We start from the raw sequence: 22,233 nt of genomic DNA, 5'->3' as shown, positions 1-22,233 counted from the left end.
TACAATACAGGGAAGCAAGAGACTGCAGTTTTGTTTTGTTTTCTTTCTGGAGATAAAGCGTAATGGGCTGATTATGTTATCTAAACTTGGATGTGTCTGAAAGTCAAGGGAGAGGCGATTAGCAGTCACACTGGGACAAGGAGTCCTAAGAAGTGGGTGGATGGTAGCCTACCCAGCAGCCTCATTCACAAACACACCACCATTAATATACGTTTTTCTTTTACTTCTTTTCCTAAAGGCAAAATGATTGGTTTTTCTATTTCATCAGGAGCTACTATTCGCCCCTTGGAAAAGAAAGAAGAAAAAAAGAGACATGAGAAATCAAAATGGGGTGCCCGGGTGGCTCAGTCAGTCGAGCATCCGACGACTTTGGCTCAGGTCATGATCTCAGTTTGTGGGTTCGAACCCCGAGTCAGGCTGCGCTGACAGCTCAGAGCCTGGAGCCTGCTTCGGATTCCATGTCTCCCTCTCTCTCGCTCTCTGTACCTCCCCCCCTTCTCAAAAATAAATAAATATTTTTAAAAATTTTAATAAAAAAAATTTTAAGTCAAAATAATTTAATCCTTAAAAAATTACTGCAAAGGGTACTTGTAAGGTACATGACACAGCCAATCCTTTTACCAGCAGAATTTGTATTTACACAGAGTAGTCAATTTTCTAAAACTCATCAGGGGACTTTTCCATATTAGTTTTCTAGTGAATCTGATGAGTAAAACTACCCAAAAAAATTTTAGGAACTGAAGAAAAACCTAACTCTTCCGTTGGGGATCTGAATCCACATTAGACGACTACTCCATGGACACGTTTCCTTAGCATCAATACTACAACAAAAACAACTAAGATAAACACAGCTTTTCTGTTTTCTAGATTTTTTTGCCTTGCACTTGATTTGCTCTGGTTACGCTGGCTTGATGTTTGAGAGTACTAATTTATTATAAAAGAAAATGACAAAACTGATTTTTAGAATTTTGAAGCATCTGGCACAGGTATCTTATCTCTTATTAAAAAAATAATTAAGGGCGCCTGGATGGCGCAGTCGGTTAAGCGTCCGACTTCAGCCAGGTCACGATCTCGCAGTCCGTGAGTTCGAGCCCCGCGTCAGGCTCTGGGCTGATGGCTCGGAGCCTGGAGCCTGTTTCCGATTCTGTGTCTCCCTCTCTCTCTGCCCCTCCCCCGTTCATGGTCTGTCTCTCTCTGTCCCAAAAATAAATAAAAAACGTTGAAAAAAAAAAAAAATTAAAAAAAAATAATAATAATTAAGGGGCGCCTGGGTGGCTCAGTCGGTTAAGCGTCTGACTTCAGCTCAGGTCATGATCTCGCAGTTTGGGAGTTCGAGCCCCACATCGGGCTCTGTGCTGACACCTCAGAGCCTGGAGCCTGCTTCAGATTCTATGTCTCCCTGTCTCTCAGCACCTGCCGCCCTCCCTCCCTCCCTCAAAAATGAATACACATTAAAAAAATTTTTTAATAATAAAAAATAATTAAGTCATCACTTGCTAAAAGTCTCCTATATGCCAGGCACTTTATCTATATGTTCTCAATCTTGATCAGTAATCCTGCAAGATAACTGTTACGTTTCTGTCTTTCATCCTCAGGAAGTCAGCAGCCTGGAGAAAAAAACCCTGACAGTCGAGTACCTATGCTAGGATCCAAGACTAAAACCCTGGCTTTGATTCCAAGTGAATCTCAAAGTGGAGATTCTAATAATCTGCCTATCTCTGCAAAACAAAACAAAACACCTGAGAGATCTATACAGCTAAAAAGAATAAGTAGAAATTGTAACGAATGCAAAAGAAGAAAAGAGGCTTAGAATCCTATGTGACATCATCATGCCCTGTTAAGATCCTACTGTGCCCTTACTGCCTAACTAAAAAACCAAACAATTCTCTCTCTGCACACCAACCAGATCACCCCCTGCACACACACATATGCATGCACACACACAGTTTTATTATGACCTTGAGGATAGTATTTTTGTGACCTAAGATTCCAGTGGTTTATGGCTGGGACACAGAAGCTTCTGGTTAATTAAATATCCTCACTGGTTTAATCTCCCTAACATTAAACCCCTAAACTACAACAAAGGAAGATCTTCTTTGGTGTGTAGTAATACCCTTTAAGGACCCATCCAGGCGTCAGATTCATCAAAAGAAACTCAAGTTCTCACTGCTGAAATTAATTCCCTCTGCTCCTTCATCTGACCTTGTTTTTGTTTTCAGTCTTTGGGGGGAAAACTTGCCACACCACACTGAAGCTCTGTGATTTGACCCCAGCCACCAAGTGGAAATCAACTCCACTCACCTCATCTTTGGTAACATTCAGTATATTCAGACCACTACTTACCTATTGTTCTTAATCTCTTTTTCTGGACCGGATGATTGAAACTGACACAGTTAGAGACCTCTGAATGCTAACCCAGTAGGACGAAACTAGTTTGCTCATTTCTTCTTTGCCCCATCTTGGTATGTGAAAGTCCTTCACACCAGGTGAAGTCGAAGGCCCTCTCCCATCACCACTTAAGGAACTAATAAGAATATTACCTCTGAATGCCATGGGGAGCTTTTAAAAGGGCAACAAAAACCAGAGAGCACAGGAATTTTCAACTTAGTGTCAAAGACCCATTGACCCATTCGTCTTTTGTGTCGATTTATTTTGTATCTGACTGGACAGTTAGGACTATACAAACTTAAACTTCATGAGCCTACCGAGATGATAGAAGAGCCTCTGGCTTGTCACTGAGCGTCTTCCCTGGGCCAAAGAACTTCATGAAACTCTGTTATACGAGAACCAGCGGACAGAGTCACAGGTCTGGACTCGTGTTCTGCCCAACTTACAACAGCCAATATTGTTTAACTAGAGAAGTCCCTTATGTTTTTAATTAGACAGAATCATCCATCTTTTATACGGTTTAATAAATCAAGGTTTCACGGTGGTGATTATTATTTTTGGCATTCTTGAGGCAGTTATAGTCTCTAAAAGACAATCTGCCTAGTAAAATATAAGACACTCTAGACAAAGTTATCCAAATTTTTCATACTGTCTGAAGACAGTCAGTGGAAAAAAATCACTCCATGAGTTACTTCACTTCCTTTACAGAGTAAGTGACTTTGAGCACCAAGCCCATTGCCTGTTCCATGACGCACATGATGAGACGCCATTTGCCAGCCTCTCCAGAGTCAGGTGTGGCAGCGTGGTGGCGTTCTGGCCAGGGGAATGTGGGCAGGAAGAATGTGCTCTTTATCTAGGCCTGGGCACATGGACACTTCTCACGGGAGCCTCCATTTTGGCCCTCACGATGACTTAAGGCAGACGAGCACAGCCATGTATGGAAGACGGAAGGAAGAACAAAACAGAAGAAACTAGGATTCCTACAAAACTGGGGGAAAACCACTCATCAATCAGGACTACCAGGGAACAAGAAATAAACTTCTGTCAGATGTGCGCTATTAGAAATGTGGGAGGTTATTCTAGCAGCTGGCATTATGCTAACCAAACAAATTTACTGGGCAACTCTAGATCAAGGTTAGGCTGACTTGGAATGGATGCTCTAGAATTAGTGACTCAGGCAAGAACAGGACATACCAGATGGAATCTCTAAATATGTACAGTGAACACCATGTTTGGCCATAATAAAGCAATCTATTCCAGTAAAAATTTTGCTGGAGAACTGAGGTTGAAAAGATAACTTTTGAACCACTGATCCTTTATTTCCATAGCTGGCATAAATCACCAAAAATCTGTGAGAATCTTCAACCCTGCCTTTGCCAAAGGTACCATAATTCATATTAAAATACAATACCAGCATACCACAGGAAACCCAACTCTGAATTTACTATAAAACTACTGTTGAAGTCATTTCACAAAGGATATTATGTGATACAGCAGAGTTCAAGTTGAGTTTCTTTAACTATTTGTTTTTTCGCAGTAGAAATTTAAGATCAAGAAGACCTTTGCTTTCTCGTATGCAAGTCACATGTGTTCCCTTGGAAGAGAATCAAAACATATAGTGCTTCCCTTCCTGCCCTCTCGAGACCGAAAATGGATGTGCACCCACCCACACACACACATACAACATTCACTGCCATCACTGGGGTCCTTCCTCCTCCTTGCTTTGACCTCAGTGAGCATGTCCTTCACTGCTAGATTACTTCAGAGATGAGGTATGAATAAATTCATCAATTAAGGAAGGAAACGAACACTCATTAAGTACCTACCACATGGTAGGTTATTTTTACACGGTCTTGATACCATTTAATCTTTGCAACCGTGAAATGTATATACCATAATTTTCCATTTTACAAAGGAGGAAGCAGGGAATTTTTTTAAAAAACAAACTTGCTCAAGGCCATACACGAAGACAAGATACAAGTCCAAGACATAGGACTCCAAAACTTAAATCTTTCCATTTCAAAATGCTGCATTTGACCTACGACCATCCTCCGGGCCATCCTTTGCCATTGGACCTACGCCATATTGCCAAAATAAGAAAACTAGATTACTGCTCAATTTTTATTTCATTAAATATTCATTTTAAGTGAATCGATGGTTCTCAAGTTGGCCATCCTTCCGCTTATACCTTATTATCACATTTCCGCAAAATCAAAGCGTGTACTGTGCACGCGACCCCATGAAGATTTTAGAGGATAAACCCAGGGCAGGAGGAAGCACAGCCGTGCGTTATCTGGGCTCACCGCTGCCTCTCTCAGGAAGTAGTTCTTTCTACCTAGGAAGTGTTGGTTTCCCCAAGGGTTATTTTAGAATTTTTGTTCACCAATTCTTAAACATTTCCAAAACTCCGTCTGGGAAGATACTGCTAAGGTCAGTAAACAGGCACAGGCCAAGGAAGCCGAAACACAAGCGACAGTCTTCTACTTTCTCAGCAGGGCGGCAGGAGTGCCCTACAACATCTAAAATGGTTCCATGCCAGACTGGAAAACGATTTTTAATGCTCTTCTTTTTCCTACTTACAGAACAAGGTGAAATCAAGGACAATTTGTAGTACTGTATCACAACTCTTTTAAGTAATTATTTACTTCCCTAGAATTCTTCAAAGTCAAATATAGATAAAGTAGTTCACAAAATATTATCAGTTCCAGCAGTTATTTAAAACAGCATTAAACTACAGTTGATCAGTGAGACTATCAAAAGGCTAATATTCTTAGGTTAGCACGAGTTTTCACCATGCTAAAATTAGGTAAATTCATGGTTGTCAGTTACAATACCTCCATAATCAATGTGTCTCTGGTGACCAAGTCCTGCTCAAAAATACGCTTTCCTGTTTGAAAGGGAATTTCAACACATGCTTTAACCAGAATATATTTCTATAGGTGACATTTAAGATGATAAAACTGTCGACGCCAGGTTCTTTTGACTGCTAAGGTCAGAACATTTCTCCTTTCTCTGAAAGCCTGCTGTGCTACTGACGACCTTTATGTACGCCACTCCAGCTCGGTCAAGCGCTGCGTCACGGAAAATCACGCTCTTATTTTCAGGCCTTACCTTCAGGTAGGATCCGTAATATTTGGTTACGTATGGACTGTCACACTGACTCAGCACTGTGATTTCTTGTTGAATGTCCTCTATCTCATCTTCAGCTTCTTCCAGATCAATGATTTTTATGGCAACCACTTTCTGAGTCCGAAGGTCAATGCCTTTGAACACCTCACCAAAAGAGCCCTTTCCAATTTTCTCCAGTTTTGTAAAAAGCTCTTCTGGATCTGCTTTCAGGTTCTGTAGAAGAGAAGGAAAAGAAGGGAGACTTCAATAACTCACAGTATGGGGACTGATTTTTCCTTTTACTCATAACATACACAACACGGTCTTCCAAGGACTGATCCATTTTCTTAAGGGTCACGCTGGTTGTGACCACAGTTCCTCACATTCGGGACACAGAGACTTCTAAGCCTCACCTCTACGAAACACGGCAAGTGTGCAAATAAGAATAACCCAGATTATAACAACTGGGAAAGGCTCCAGCATTTGCATAATTAAATAAAAACCCAAACACTTATTTGAACATATTATGATATATGGATTTATTGAAAAACACTCTTGTTTAAGCAAATATTCCACTTTTCTTCCTTCCTTCCCCCCCGCTCAAAATTTCTAAGTGCAGGTTGGTATATACTAAATTTAGGTTAAGTAGTACTTAATCGTTTCCTAAGAGGCCATGTTTTAAAGTCCAACAAACACAGTCCTATGCATCTTCACTTATAGCCTAAATATTTTAACCAGATCCCAGAAAACACAAAGAACCTGATTTCTTTTGTCTTGTTAACATTACCTCCTTGAAATCGCTGCGAAAGCTCTTAACCACCAACAGGATCGCACGAACACACACAGCGTACGTTTCCAAGGGGCCCAGATGTAGGGACTCTGGCACCCATCCTAACGGCTTCCTGACCACAGAGGTATGAGCAGCTGAATTCTCAATGGGCAACACACTGTCATCCCCAGGGGATGTCTGGAAATGGTATGAGGCAGTGTTTGTCACAAACCGAGGGGCGAGACTGACATTCAGCAAGGAGACCTGAGGATGCTGCATATCTTGGCACAAGGAACTGCCAAGCCCAAAACGCTGCTGGCATCACCTGAAACCCCACAGAGCAGGAGAGGACCGGGCGAGCCGCCACCTTACACACCTTCCCTCGGTGTACGTGAGCAAGAGGACACCGGGCCCCCCCTCAAAGTCTCCCAGTCCTTGTAAGAAACTGAAATATGGAAAAGGGAGTAAGATGGGGAAGGAGGGGGGCTAAAGAGGCGGGAGAGTAACAGGCACAAGGAGAGGAGGTATGGGGGGGCAGCGAGTAAAGAGGGAAGACACAGAATCACAGCATTTCAGCGGCACTGTCGGACGAGCTCTGCGGGCTAACCAGGCGCTAACTGGTAACTTGTTCCCACGGAGAAACACAAAGAGTTCCAAGCACGAGCTGGAGCCCATCCAGCCGGGCCCCGATGTGGAGATGCTGCTGTGCCAGCGTGAGCCCTGTGGAAATCACGTACCCCAGTAACGCCTGGGCAAACTGACGGTCGTGGGTGGTCTCAGGGACCCCAGAGAGGTCCCGTTTCTGAGAATGCACACCAAACTGTAAAAGCTCACAAAACCCACCAACCCTCTCAGTAAAAATGAGCAAAGGAAGCAAGAAACGCATCCTGCGGTCACCAGGAAAAAGGAACAGGAGAGAGACCACGTCCATTTACAGCAGCTAGAAACCCGTTTGCAAACCCCTCCCTTACCTCCTTCCCTCCACGATGAGGGGGGGTGGCCCTCCTTTTCCTCAAGGCCAATCCTAAACGCTGAGCTTTTGAGTCCATCCTTCTGTCCCCCAGGATGTGGCTTCATCAGCAGCCCCCTTCGTCGCTCCCTCTTCCGTTCAGCCCTCTCTACAGACCCTTCGCCCTTGGTGGACGGATCCAGTTTCTCCCATTAAAAGGAAACAAAACAAAAACAAAACCACCTGGCTTCTCTGGTCACCCTCCTCCTCCACTCTCTCCTTCCGTGAGAGTTCCCTGCAAGTCCCCGGGACCAGCCAGGCGCCCCGCCCCTCGCGGGTCACCGCTGCAGTCTGGCTCTGGCTTCGGGTGGCGCAGTGTCAGATCTGAACCTCCTCCACGAAGCCCTCCCTCTGGGAACTTTCCAGTCCCCTGGTATCTAAACCCTGCCCTCCACTCGTCTCCTCCCCAGGCCCTAGTTCCAGAGGAGTCTTCCCACAGACTCTACCCACGCGGCCGAATCACAGGTATTCTCCCCGTGGCTCCACGCTGGCCTCCCAGCCCTTCTCTACTCGTTCTCCCAGTATAGTTTCAAGGTTTGATACCAGGTTCCCCAAATCCGGCTGGTCAGAATTACCTGGGATGCTTGGGAGATCCCCAAAACATTCTCAGTCATACACGGGGGCAAGAGTACACAATCCATGTTTTTAAAAAACCCCAACACCTTTGAGGAAGAGCTGTTTTTAAACTATCGTGTATACGGTACCTTTCAAATTGCTAGCGCCAGCCTCGCCTTTTGAATTTTAATTCCTCGGATCAGTTACTAGATACATATTTCTACCTGGACATCTCAAGCACAACATACGTGAACTGAATTTGTCATCGCCCTACTGAACTGGCCGTCCCCCCAGAGCACACTAGCTCCTTCACCAGACCATAAGCTGAAGGAACTGAGGGACCATGTTTTTCACTGCTGTGCCCACATGCCCGGGCACAATGACTGCTGGCCAATAAAGGTCCCCTGAGTAATAAGAAAGCCTCAGCCTTACACTGACACAAACACAATCTAGGGGGAGTAGATACTACGAAGAATACCCTAATTCGGACAGGGACAGAGAGTCCAAGAAATTAGGGGAGGGGGGCCATATCTCTGGCTTACAAGGGTAAGGAAGTGGCAGTAAGAATTTGCAGGAATGGGGGCACCTGGGTGCCTCAGTTAAGCGGCCGACTTCAGCTCAGGTCATGATCTCACAGTTGGTGAGTTCGAGCCCCACATCCCCGCATCAGGCTCTGTGCTGACACCTCAGAGTCTGGAGCCTGCTTCAGACTCTGTGTCTCCCTCTCTCTCTGCCCCTCCCCTGCTCTCTCTCTCTCTCTCACACACACACACTCTCTCTCTCTCTCTCTCAAAAATAAATAAACATTTTTTAAAAATTAAAAAACAAAAACGAATCTGCAGGAACAGTGATTCTCAAGTCTCAGGGGCATCAGAATCACCTGGCAGGCGTGTTAGAGCACAGGCTGTCTGGCCCACCCCTGGAATTTCTGGTTCAGCAAATCTGGTGTGGGGCCCAAGAATCGGAGTGTGCCCAGGTGATACAGAACCACAACGGTCAGGAAATCTGGGGAAAGAAGGAGAGCAGCCTTGACAAGGTGATGTGCCACGAAGATGTGACTTGTTTTAGGTTATCTAACCTGACAACCCTCTGCTAAGTCTCCCACCCCCAGACTAAGAAAAAACAGTGACATTTCCTTTTCAAGAATTAATAGAAAACGAAGCCAACAAAAACGTATCCAAACTCCTACAATGGAAGGGATGATGGCGTGGGAGCCTACTACCAAAATAACCAAACAATTCATCACGTCTATGTTCACGCCCCTCTACGATGTGACTGGCACTCCTCCCAGCAAGAGAGAGCCCACATCCCCATCCCGGAATCTGGGCGGATCCAGACCCGTGTTCTGGCAACAGAATGTGATTTCTAAACCTAGGCCCCAAAAGGGCCGGCCAGCGAGGCTGGGAATGGAAGCATGTGGGAGGGACCCGCTTCAGCCTCTGCACGCAGACAAGGTCAGATCACTCTCCGCCATCCAGCCTCAGTCCCGGCCACCTGCTCCCTGCAACCACCTGACAGCACCCAGTAGAGGTCAGTCCATTGCCCAGTCAACCCACAGAATCATGAGATGTAATAAATCTGCTGTTTTGAACCAACCAGCTTTGGTGGGCTGGTTACTCACCACCAATGACTGACACCACAACTGATGCCCAGACGGCATGTGCTGGGCTAGACCCCAGAGCTGCTGGGGACAGTTTACTGCTGTATGCTGCTCACTACCGCCCCCCTCCTCTTTGAACAGTTACCTTGTTCCCACCTTGCCATGTTTGTGTGTTTGTTTTTGGGGGGTGTCTTTTCAATTCACAGCTCTCTGAATCAAGAGGAGCCAGACCTAGGGGCACCTGGGGGACTCAAGTCGGTTGAGCATCTGACTTCGGCTCAAGTCGTGACCTCGCGGTTCTTGAGTTCAAGTCCTGTGTCAGGCTCTGTGCTGACCGCTCAGAGCCTGGAGCCTGCTTCAGATTCCGTGTCTCCCCCTCTCTCTGCCCCTCCCCTGCTTGTGCTCTATCTCTCTCAAAAATAAACTTAAAAAAAAAAAGAGGAACCATACCTAAGGAACTATAACCTAGTGGCCCTGCTGCAACCATCCTTAGCTGAGGCAGGCAGGGCACAGATTTTCAGGCCGATGCTGTGCCACAAAGGACGAGCAAAAATGGGAGAGGAATATGTCCTACAGGTGTGAGGGACACGAATCCTTAGGGACAGAGGCAAGCTGGTAATTCCAGTAACAACTCCATCCTCCTATGTCCACACCCCAAAGCCATTATACCACTCGCTCCCACCAAGAGGTGGCTTGAACCGGGACTGGCCTTGAGGATTTCCTGTGATGCTGTGCTATTTCCAAGGTCAAACCTTAAGAGGCCCTGCAGTGTTTGCCTTGCCCTCTTGCAATGCCTCCGTCAGCACAAAAATGGGCCTGGGCTAGCCTGCGGAAGAGGTCACATGAAGAAGTCACTAGCCTCACACCCAGGCCAACTGAAGCCAGCCAGTTCTCCAGCTGACCACACACATGTGAATGAGCCCAGACGAGGCCTGCAGGACCCCCCCACCCCCACCCCCTGGCCCACCGCCACCCCTAGTCAATGCCAGGAATCATGAGAAACACTAAATCATCGCTGTTTTAGGACCAAAGTTCTAGGGTGATGTCACACAACGATAGGTGACAAAGTCAACAGAGATCACAGATCACTGCAGGAGAAAAGTGTCCATCCTGGGAGAGGGAAGCAGGTACAGATGGATGTTCTATACTCTGGAGGATGTTTCATTGTAATACACCGCCTGAACTCCCTATGGCCTCGTTTAAGACGGCTGTTCACACCGCACTTCGACCACCTTCCCCAAAGCCCTTTTCCCTGAAGCCCGTACTGTCCGAGGCAGCTACTTTGTCTCACATCTGCTCGAGGGTGGGGTGTCATTCCCCACTCTCTGCCACAGTGTCGGCAGCTGTAAACTAGGCTACAAACCGTTCCTGGTAAGAAGGAAGACATCTGCTAATTCGGTGACAGCAGGGGACTACACGAGCAAGGTTCCTTGCCCTTTGGCAATTCATTATCACGCAGTCAGAAGAAAACCAGTGGCAACGATGGCCTAGTTCAAAGAGGAACGTCAAGATTCTGTTGCCAGCATCTGTTCTATGAGCAAAGTGGCTTTCTCTGGTAGAAGAGGTGCCCACTCTGCCAGCCGCCTTGAGGACTTTCTGTTCAGAAAGGTTTATGATGAACAAAGCGCTGGCCTTCATCCCAGACGAGAAAGGCCTGCCAGAGCCTCAACCCACCTATGCCACCTGCCCGACGGGCAGCAGGGCCCCCACTGCTGGAGTTCCAGCCAGGTCGCGGGCAGGAGCCAGGACACGCAGTGGCACAGCCTTCTCTGAAGCAGCGGCAGGTCAGGACCCTCCTGCCAGCACTCGCCTCTCCTGGATCAACATGGCGGGGGGGGGGGGGGGGGGGGGGGTGGTGGCCGGGAGCCCCAGGTGGGGTCCTGCCTGCACAGAAACATCCCACCCCTCAGCTCCTGGACTCATCGCTCAGAAAGACCAGTTAGGTGTGTCCAGGAAAATTCCCACCCACGCTGCTGACCTAGAGACCCTCATTCTGAGGGAATGAAGGAAGGCGAGGCTTCTCCTGATGGAAGAGCAAGAATCTCATTTACATGTTTGCTAAACCCTATGACCCCATTAGCAGCATCTAAAAGTCTGTTTCCTCCTGAGGGAGGGGTCAAGGGGATAGAAAAGTAACAGCAGAAATGACAGCGTCTCCAGATACAAGCACTACTGTGACTCACAGAGAGCACGAGGCCTGCACTTAGGTTCTCCAGCAGAGGGCTCTTCTCCAGGCCCGGCTCTCCAGCCCCCTCGAAACCTCCACCGCTGCGTCCAGAAACGTCCGGGAAACCACACTTGGATTCCACTTCTGGCTGCTTTATTCTCTTTCCCATCACCGTTCCTTCCTAACGACACCAGGCCGCCTGCCCCATTAAACCTTAGCTAAATCCTGGACCTTCCTGGGCACTCACGCCTCGGCTTGCCTGTTTTTAATTACAAGATCTAGGGAAACCGGAGCCTGTGTTGTACTTCCTCATATTAGGTCAGGATCCCGGAGAACGGACCGAAATAACTGGAAGACGCATTCCCTCAGATGCAAGGATTGGACACAAGTCTGGACTCCAAAAATGCTCCAAAGCCCTACCCCCACAAGCCCAGAAAACCTTCAGGCTCAAGGATTGTGGGAAGAGCCAAAAAGCCACCAGGGAAAGTGCCCCAGGTGAATCCAGAGTCAATGGTTTCACCGAAGTTTCTCACTGATCAAGACCTGGAAGTTGCAGGGTGACCAGCTACCCCAAAAGCCAGGATCTCCTACCAGCCCCGGTTTGTAACGAACAAACACGTCCACAGCAGTAGTGTCGCACAGGCCACCTGCACCTTCAAGATTCCTCTGGAAAGAAATGCCACATGGGCAACGTCCTCCCCACTCCAAGACTCTGAGACGCTGCAGGGCTGTGTCCTTCTGAAGTTCAGGCTTCTGCAACAATTCACTGTATTTCATAATCCCTCGAGAGAATTCATTAAAATAGTTCTACGATGACAAGTATTCTGTATTTTTAAACCTGAATAGCTCTTGCTGTTTTATTTGGATCGTTTCTGGCAACAAAACACGCATCTGGCATTACTAATTAACTTTCAAAGCTCCTTGGCTTTAGACGGACCGCTCGCACAGCCGTGCCGTACTACACCGCTCTGGGTTAAAGCCAAGCTTTTCTCTTTGTTTCTCCAGAAAGAGAAAAAGGAGCCAAGTTTGATATGTTCGAACGCTTGCTACTTGTTACATTACTACCCGTGCAGCGGCAGAGGGAACGCTGGATGGGGAGGGGGAGTCAGTGGCAGGCGTGCCCCGTCCCCACCTCTGGACCAGGGAAGCATCCATCTGGCAGCTGAGCTCGGCCTCGGAGTCCTACTCCCCACCCCCACCCACCACCACCCCAGGCGGCCACCACCAAGGCAGCCGACGGGCACTCAGCCGCACCTACGTGCCAGCCAGATGCACCCCACCCCCAACCCGCCTCCGCCCTGGCTGCTGTCACTTCCCTTCCCTATCTGACCAGCTCTGCCACCCCGTGCTCCAGCGCCACTAGTGTTACCGCCTACCATTGCCAAAGCTGCAAATTCCGGCACCCCAACTCCTCTCCCATCCCTCCCTCCAAACCGTACACATCACCCTCCTGAGACGTCTCTCCCCGCGGAGCCCCCTGCCCGGCTCGACAGCGGGTGTGCTTCCCACTGACCCACTACGCAACCTTCCAAAACCTGTAGGCAGACTTCAGCTTCCAGAGAGCCCACGGTTTTCCTCTGCCGCTTAGAACAGCTGAGGACAACGCGTCATCTGGAGACCGAAGTCACACTCAACTGTGAAATCTGAACCTCACGCTCCTTCCTTACCCCACTTTTCCGCCCCCACCCCCACCGATCCTCCCATCGCCCACCTTCTCAACACGGTCTACAAACACCAAGGGCTGCATAGTGTATGATTCCACTTACAGAGCATTCCTGGAAGCGACAGAATTAAGAGTGACGCAGAATAGCTGCGGGGTTGCTGGGAAAGAAGGGACAGGCAGACTCTCTGCGGCAATGGAACAGTCCTGCATCGCGACTGTGGTGATGAAATTTCACAGAACTATACACCCCATAAGAAAATAGTCCAAGCAAAAACCAGTGAATTAGGCCTGCACCTGAGTGAACAGCTGTGCCAACAACTAACTGGTTTTGACACTGGAAGATTCAGTCACCTGGGAAGGCGAGGTGAAGGGCACACTGGGACTACACAGCGCTTTCTGCAACTTCTTGTAAGTCTTAAGCCATTTAAAAATCAAGTTATTAAAAATTCTTAAAATATTTGAGAAGAAGAAGGGAAAAAAAAGCCCAATCTCAAATCTGTGTCTTTCTACACCTTCTTCCTTGTGCCCCAGAGAGGCCACCCCTATTTCCAGGCTCTAGGCAGGAAATTCCCATTTACTGCTTCGTGCCCCTCAAAGCCCACCGCTCCCTCCAGCAAAGGCAGCGGTCTCCTTGTCCAGGGAGCACATTTTTTTTTTTAGGCTGTGGGTTGAAAACTGTATTAACGACATTTTACAGGTTGTTTTCCTGCTCGAGATTGTGATCAACCGCTGAAGAATGTATCTTATAATCTTGCCAACTAACCGGGCCAAGAGGTGAGCAGCAAGACAGCATCCACACTTCCTTAGAAAGCAGCCTCGGCCACCCTCAAACACTCGAAAAGCCCAGCCCAGATCCAGAGCATTACAGGGAGGAGACAAGGGAAGTGTAGGCACAGCCTTGGAACGCACCCAGTATGAGCCGAACAGCTGCTTTGCGCTTGTTTCGCAAAATCTCTCATCTGGAGCGGCAGCTATTGGAGATCTGGAGAGAGGAGACCCAAAATAAACTACCGGACAGGTACTCGATACTGTCCTTCTCAATACATAAATCGTCTGCCAAAACCTATGGTTCCTAGGGGGCCATAAGCACTTGGGAGGCCAAACACAGGAGTTCAGACCTCTGCTCTGCCAAATTACTAACTAGCAAGTTACTGAACCACCCAAGCCTGTTTCCACATCTGTAAAATGAGGCAATACTATACCTTTTAAGGTGCTGAGAAAAGAACCTAAGAAAAACTTCTTGTATGATATCTGCTGAACAGTAAATACTTCATAGAAACCACTTTTGTTGTAGTTAATCCTGAGCTACTCTTTCGGACAACACTTGGTCACGATTCAGTAGTATCTTAGAGGCCTTTCACTTGAGCTAGAGACAGAAGTAAAGCCCAGATCACCTACCTCACAGACCAGGGCACATTCCACTGCACTACGCTAAAATCAACTAAAGTAATGAATCAGTCCTCTCCTCCTTCAGGAAAGGGACCAGGGGAATCCTAGGAGGCCTGAGGGCTCATCGTCAGAAAGGGAGAAGGCAGCATCTGCAAAAATCCTAAGGCGTGGAGGCCAGCCCCCTGGAGGTCAATGAACCACTGACCAAGGAGGCCAGAGGGTCCAACCACCTGAGGGGCTCAGTTAGTTAAGTGTTGTCAGACTCTTGATTTCAGTTCAGGTCATGATTTCACAGGTGAGTTCGAGCCCCCACCTCAGGCTCTGCACTGATGGTGCAGCACCTACTTGGGATTCTCTGTCTCCCTCTCTTCTCTGCCCTTTGCCCACTCACAATCTCTCTCTCTCTCTCAATCTTTCCCTCTCCCTCCCTCCCTCCCTCTCTCAAAAAATAAAAAACATTAAAAGGGTAGCTGGGTGGCTCAGTCGGTTAAGAGTCTGACTTTGGCTCAGGTCATGATCTCACAGTTCATGGGTCCAAGCTCCACGTAGGTCTTTGTGCTGACAGCTCAGAGCCTGGGGCCTGCTTTGGATTTTGTGCCTCCCTCACTCTCTGCCCCTCCCTGCTTGTGTTCTGTCTGTCTCTCTCAAAAGTGAATAAACGTTAAAAAAAATTTAACAAAATAAGCATCAAAAGGCTCGGAGGTCTAAGAAATGTGCTAGGAACTATCAACAATGAGAACCTTCTGAAGACCTTAAGTTCCCTACAATGGTGGCTACTAAATCCTGTAAAATGGGACACCCTAGAAGGCTGGCTCTGCTCCACAGGCAGTCTCAGGAGAAGGGACTCGAAGTTAGATGAGCATAAGCAACTTTAAATGGAAAAGAAGAAATACTGCAATGTAGGAAAGACGCAAAAGGCACTGCCCCGGGGGACACAGCACGCCCAGGAAGTTTGTCAACAGGTTCATGTGGTTCCCAGACAGAAACCTACTTTTAGACAATTTATGAGACATTCTACTAATAATTCCTGAGCAGAACCTTGAACCTAAGAGCTGTCTTGCAAAACAATCTGCAGAAGATTTGAACACATAAGGCAGCTGTATTCTGACACCCAGAGAGGAACCAGAATCCCAGAGTTCCTGGCCTCCCCTCATTTCGCAGATCAGATGAAAGCTGCAGACGCAGGCTGTGAAACTCTTTGGTCTTGGATGTGCCCTGGGCAGAATGAAGCCCTAAGAAAAAGTAAGCACCCACTCCGGGGCACCTGGGTGACTCAGCTGCTTGAGCGTCCAACTTCGGCTAAGGTCACAATCTCACGGTTCTGTGAGTTCGAGCCCCGCATCAGGCTCGCTGCTGTCAGCTCCTCTGCACCCGTTCTAATAAATTTAAAAAAAATTTTTAAATAAAACTTAAGCACCCAAAGAGGTATCCCCACCGGTGTGCAGCAGTCATGTGATTAGTCCAAGGACACAGGGTATGTGACAAACCCTGAACTGGAACTCAAGGCCACCTGATTCTGAGGTTTGAGCACTTCCAGCCCTGCATCCCAAGCTCTGGTGGCAAAATACCTAGAGCATAAAAAGACCCTAATGTCCCCCTGCAGCAACGTGACTCCATGACCTTGAGCAAGTTCTTCACTTCTCAGGAAAACAGAACAGCGGTGCCTTGAGCATTTATTTACCTCCCCACCGTGTCAGAGGATCAAATTAGCCTAAGTAACAGGGAGAGGGTGGCACACGGGTGGCTGACTAGTGCTCCCTCTGCTGGAGCTGGCGTGGGCTGCGCGCGAGCACTTCGAAGAACGAGCGAGGTCATCCTGACAACACTCGATTTTGGAGACCTTTTTAGAAATCACTGAAAACACGGGCCAAAACACTTACTGAAAACATACCATTTATAACACAACGCAACACGGTCCCAAAGAGAGATGGAAAACCTGTCATGTTTAAGCATGGCTTACCTGCACAAGCCTATTTTTAGTACAAGTCATTCTTCTCACAAATAAGACCTCTGAGAGCTGATTACCAGCAAATAAAATGCCCCGAATGCCCATCTCCTCAGATTAATCTAGCCGTTACATTTCAAGAGGCCTTCTGCATGGAGAGTAAGATGCGCCAATTTGTCTACTCACGCCCATTAACCTGTAAAGGCTTTCCCCCTTGTATCAAGTTTAAAGCTCGTTCTTTATCGGGGTCTTTCCCATGCCTCCCCATCTGAAAAAAGCTGCCCTTTTTATGGAACGCATACAGGAATATATACGTACGAAGCCACTATAGTATCTATAACCTCCCAACCGCCCCCCCAAAAAGACCCCAAAAAAGCCAATGCCTTTTCATGAGTATTTTCCCAGAAATCCTGTCACCAGAAGTCTCTGAGATGTCTGAATCCCCTTCAATTCTGGGAGTGGAAGCAGCAAAGAAACTTGGTGGTACACGCCTGGCCTGCTCCCTTGCCCGGGAAGCCCCCTGCACGCTGCTGGGAAGGGTATCCTGGTTCAAGGAACTGAATCGTTACACATTAGTAGATCCCCCCACAATCAGATCACTGGGGATCCCCCTGCAGCCAACTCTGGACGCGTTCTGACACAAACAGAACGAGGGAAATTTTGAGCTCCCCTCTCTGACTCGATAAGGGAAGTATCTGGTTAGGACTCTGGTTTTCACACCCAATGCTGATTCAGGACACCAGGCTCCTCTGCAGGGGGAAGGACAAATTTGCACAACGGTGTCTCACTTAAGTAACAGGTTGTGGCCGGAAGGAACGACTCACCACCCAATGGGGCCAAGATGGCCTGAGCCTCCTTCAGAAGGGAGCAAAAGCCACACCAACCAGGACATAGGGCCAGGAGAGCGGGTGGGGAAGGACGTGAAGATGACCAGCCACCCCCCCTTGCCCTGCAAGCCCACAGTGAGTTCCAGGCAGTGGCCCTCCCCGCTGCGTGTGGGTGAAGATCCCAGCAGGGGCTGCACGCCAGCCCGGCCCCAGACCATGAAATCCAAATCTCTGGGGATGGGGCCCCAGCCTCAGTACATTTTAAGTCCTTAGAAGGTTCTACCGCGCCCCCAAGGCTGAGAACCAGTGGTCTGGGGCAGGGATAGCACAAACTTGACCTGGAGAACTTTCACCTCACCCATCTGCTTTTCCCTACCCGGGAAGCAATCACATCAGGGTGACTAGGGACACAATCAGGGCTGGGCTATCTCGCCGAGGCTCAGCTTTTCAATCTTCCCCACCCCTGGCACCCCAGCCTCCATGGACTTCAGCCTCCTAGTAACTAGCCAACCCTGCAAACCCCTTCTCCACCTGTAGCCCCCAAGGGTGTTCTGTGTATTAGCTAGCTGGTTAATTTAAGGTCTCCAAAATAAAAACCTTTATTTACCACACAAAGACCTTTAGACAGCAAATGGTTTCAATCAGCTCAAAGAACGGACAGAGTTTTCCAATCCTCGTAAGAAGTCTCATTCCTGGCTAACTGATGAAAGACCATTTTGTCATCGGAGGCCTGAGTCCCAGGTTTATGCAGAAATGACGCTGAATCCACTAACACGCACAGGAGGAGCCGCTCAGGGGCCTGGCTCCAAGAACAGAACAGAGAACCTCCTTCTCTCGGCGGGAGCCCTGGCCTTCTCCCCCTGAGCTCTCTGAAGCCATCACAAAGCCACTAACTACCCCACAGCCTGGCTTGGGAAACACTACTCCCCCATTCTGTACACTTCATTTCAACCCTGCAAAAACCACATATTCTAGAAGAAACTGAGTAAATATTCTACAGTATTTGGCAAAAAAAGAAAATTGAGAAAAAGAGATGTTAAATCCTATGAATTTTCATGTCTAGGCCTACATGTCCATACCACCAGGAGTTTTAGGGAATCCTAGTTCCAAGTATCTACTCTTCTTTAAATGGTTGTTTGCTTAAGGTAGAAACTACTTAAGTTTTAAAAACGCAAATACCAGTTTGGGGTTTTTTTTAAACATTATAAATGAGGGGGGGGAAATGTACCACCTAGTTGAATCTACTGTTTTGGCCTCAGTACCTAATAATCCCTCCTCACTTGTCCCTTAGGAAAACACTGTCTGAAACTCTGAGCTCAGAGCTCAGGGAGATGCCACTTTTAGGAAAGGGAGGGCAAGCTGAGACCCGTGTGCCAGGGAGGGGAAGGGTCCAGGCCGAAAAGACCACTTGGGCTCACGCTGTTTCTCAGTGCAGACTGAGCAAAAGGGTCTGAGGCTCTGACCACCTGCCCAGGGCCAAATGCTCATCCACAACCCCATGGACCACCGGGGGACTGATCGCAGAGGGAGCTGAGGTCACAAGGGCCCAGGTCACAGATCTTTGTGCCAGCCCTGGCCTGGCTGAGCTTCTCTACGCCCCAGAGTCCCCACAAAACAAACCTCTGACCCCCTCCAGGGGTTACTGGGTATACTTCCCTCCCATCAAAGGCTCCCTGCTGACCAATGATGGCCTAGGGTTTCTCTGGGATGGTGAGCAGGCCCAGACACCCAGGCAAAGACTGAAATCAGGACGGCTTTACTGGGCAAGCACTCGATGAGAAACACACAATGCATTCCAAATAAATGATCGAGAGCTCACTGAGGAATGGGTGCTGGCACCTCCTTTACTAAAACCGACCCATGCAAACAAGCTTGCGCCCTACTGGAAGCCATGACAAACAGCAGCCCCTCCAGTTTCCAAAGCTCCCCCACTCCCCAGGCTCTGTGCTAAGTGGTCCGCCTAACTATGCCTTTCCAGACCTCACCACCACCCCAGGGAGAAAGAGAACATGATCCTCGTGACGCAGCTGAGCGCAGTTGGGTGCTGAAGCGAAGTCACTTGTGCGCAGTCCCCCACAGCTAATAAGCGGCTTAAGCCCCACTACCTACGCATCAAGGGTCATCCTCCGTGTGGGAAAGTGCACGCTGGCAGCATGCCTGGCTGAGCAGAACCCAGCCGGCAAGGTGTACCCTCGGGTTGTCACCACGGAATACTACAATGAGCAGGAGGAGTGCAATCCGAAGTCACCTCCAATTCTCTGCAGGTGATCCCCCCCTGCCTGGATTTTACAGAAGATTTGCAGTAACTAGCATCGGGGACTGGTCTAAAAACCAGATCAAATAGTTGTCGGTGTATTTATATTTCAATCAATAATCACATTTCCTCTTACTTGAAAATCCTCAGCTTTTAGAGTGAGGCATGAAGGGGAAAATGGATGAAATAAAAACGCTAACGCAAAGAGCAAGGTTGATCTGTCACGAGTAGGAATACAGGCACCCCGCCACCAGAGACACAGAAGGCATCCCCGAGCGTTCTTCTAGCCCTACGAGGGGTGGCAAGGGTGACAGAGGGTGCATTCAGTGTTGGCCAATCTCCCGTTTCTCAGAAGCCCTGCTGCTCCCACTCAACCGGTAAGACAACTGTCAGGTCAGCTGTCCTGTGTGATCCTGAGGAGGGTTCAGGCCCTGATGGCGGGCAGCTTGCTAGAGCAGGGACAGCAAACCGCTTCCAGGAGGAGACAGTAAACACCTCAGCTTTGGAGGCCAGTCTCTGTTGCATATTCTTCTTTTCCCTTTTTCTTTAAACAACTCTTTAAAAATGTAAAAACCATCTTGGCTCAGGAGCTGACAAAAATGGGCCAAGAGGAGTGGCGGGCACTTGGGTGGCTCAGTCAGTTGAGCCTCTGGCTCAAGACTCTGGCTCAGGTCATGATCTCACGGTTCATAGGTTAAAGCCTCACACCTGGATCTGTGCCAGCAGCTCAGACCCTGGAGCATGCTTCCGATTCTGTGTCTCCCTCTCTCTCTGCCCCTGCCCCACTCTCACTCGGTCTCTCTCTCTCAAAAATAAACAAACATTTAAAAAAAATTTTTTTAGGGGCGCCTGGGTGGCTCAGTCGTTTGGGCATCCGACTTCAGCTCAGGTCATGATCTCATGGCTAGTGAATTCGAGCCCCACGTCGGGCTCTGTGTTGACAGCTTGGAGCCCAGAGCTTGCTTCAGATTCTGTGTCTCCCTCTCTCTCTGCCCCTTCCCTGTGTTCTCATTTCCTCTCTCTCTCTCTCTCAAAAACAAACATTTAAAAAAATTTTTTTAATGGGCCAAGGGCAGCTGTAGTCTGCCCATCCCCACGTCAGACCTCCAAGACAGTTAATACATAAGACTTTGTCTACCGCCCACTGTGTGCTCCCAGTGCAGGACAGAAGCTGTGGCCTCAGAGATAACTTCCATGCCTCCCTCAACAGAACCAAGAAACACCCACCCTCCCATCTCCTCACTGCCATGCCCCTTCGCTGGTCCTCCAGCTTCCCAAAGGCAAAGAAAGGGAGACATATGACCTGTGAGCACCTGTAACGTTGTACCCAGAGCTCTGTTCTCTTGGGCTAGTCTCATCTCCTCACCACACCCTCTGAAGAAAATACTTCTACAGGTGAGACAACGGAGGCTCAAAGAGTTTGTGCTCTCAGAGCCAGAGGGGTGGTGTTTAGCTCTAAAGCCCAAGTTCTATTGCCCTACACCATGACCCCTAAAGATGCATCTCAGACGGACAGACTACCCGGTAAGGACATTTACTTCTACAGTTAGTGCCAGTGATGGCATCTCTTTGGGTCGTGGTCCCCAGGCAGGGTCCCAGGGAGACAGGCCTGTCGGGGACAACTGCTGAGAAGGGGAAAGAACTACCCATCTTCGAACCACCCTCTAATAACAAACACAAACACCTTCAACCTAGCATGCAATTTCTCCACCGTAGGCCAGCTCTCAGCTCCGCTCCGCTGCACAGCCCGCCCTGAACAGCGCGCAAGGCCGTGAGTCTGTATCGGCCTCCCCTGCTATACAGAAGGAGACGGTCACAGCAGCCCACTGCCTGGCATGGAGCAGACCCTCGTACATGTCCACTGCATGAATTAACGGGGAAAGCAACGCACAACCTAGAGGTCTTGAGGCCGCAGCTGCTGTGCCAGCAGAGGGGCAGTAGACAAGCCCTCCTAAGTTAAAGCAGCAGCTGACGCACGCCTGGGGGCCTGGCGTCACCGGCCACAAGGCAACGGCTCCCATCCGGCTTGCATGCTAAAGGTGGAGACCGTCGGTGGCCTTCAGGCAGTCAGCTCTGTACTCTGCGCTCCCTGCTGGGGAATGTTCAACAGGGAGCGAGAAGGAGCAAAACTATTTCTAGTCCTTGTCTGGGTCCATTTCCACTGCCTTGCATCCCGACAGCGGTTAACAGACTGTGGAGCCCGACCGCCTGGATCTGACCCCCCGCTCTGAGGAGGGACCCTGAACAAGCTGCTGAGTTGCTGTGGACCTCTGTTTCCTCTTCTGTAAATGGGGACAATAAAAGCACTTGCATTGGGGGCAGTGGGAGGTTAAGTGGGTTCACCGGCGCGAAGGGACTTGGTACCCAGCTGCGTGAGAGCTAGCAGCATCATACCTCGCTACTTGGTTGCAGGTACAGTTCAAGTTCACAACCGGCAGACCCTACCATGCAGATTTTACTGGCAGCCTGCATCCCGGTTTTCCAGCGTCACATCAGATACGTGCTTTCCATTGCCCCTCATCAACGTCACGAATCCACAGGGATGCAGCAAATCCTCAT

At 48.8% G+C, this 22,233-nt stretch overlaps 1 protein-coding gene across 2 annotated transcripts in view; it reads right to left on the bottom strand.

Moving 5' to 3' along the window:
* The window catches only part of STK24 (serine/threonine kinase 24), a 124,283-nt gene that overhangs the window by 71,573 nt on the left and 30,477 nt on the right, over positions 1 to 22,233 (bottom strand). The window contains exons 1-2 of one of the 2 annotated variants that reach the window (XM_053893127.1): positions 7,237 to 7,329; positions 5,500 to 5,730 (exon numbers count right to left, since the gene is read on the bottom strand). In XM_053893127.1, coding sequence (XP_053749102.1) covers positions 5,500 to 5,730; positions 7,237 to 7,314 — 309 coding nt within the window. In that variant the 5' untranslated portion in view covers positions 7,315 to 7,329. Of the gene's footprint in view, positions 1 to 5,499; positions 5,731 to 7,236; positions 7,330 to 22,233 lie in introns of those variants that run through there. The other variant, XM_053893169.1, reaches the window with a different exon arrangement.

This window comes from Panthera pardus, unplaced genomic scaffold (genome assembly GCF_024362965.1).
Source record: "Panthera pardus isolate Hobbes unplaced genomic scaffold, ASM2436296v1 HiC_scaffold_1, whole genome shotgun sequence".
Lineage (NCBI taxonomy): Eukaryota > Metazoa > Chordata > Mammalia > Carnivora > Felidae > Panthera > Panthera pardus.
This window is presented reverse-complemented; position numbering and strand designations above follow the sequence as displayed.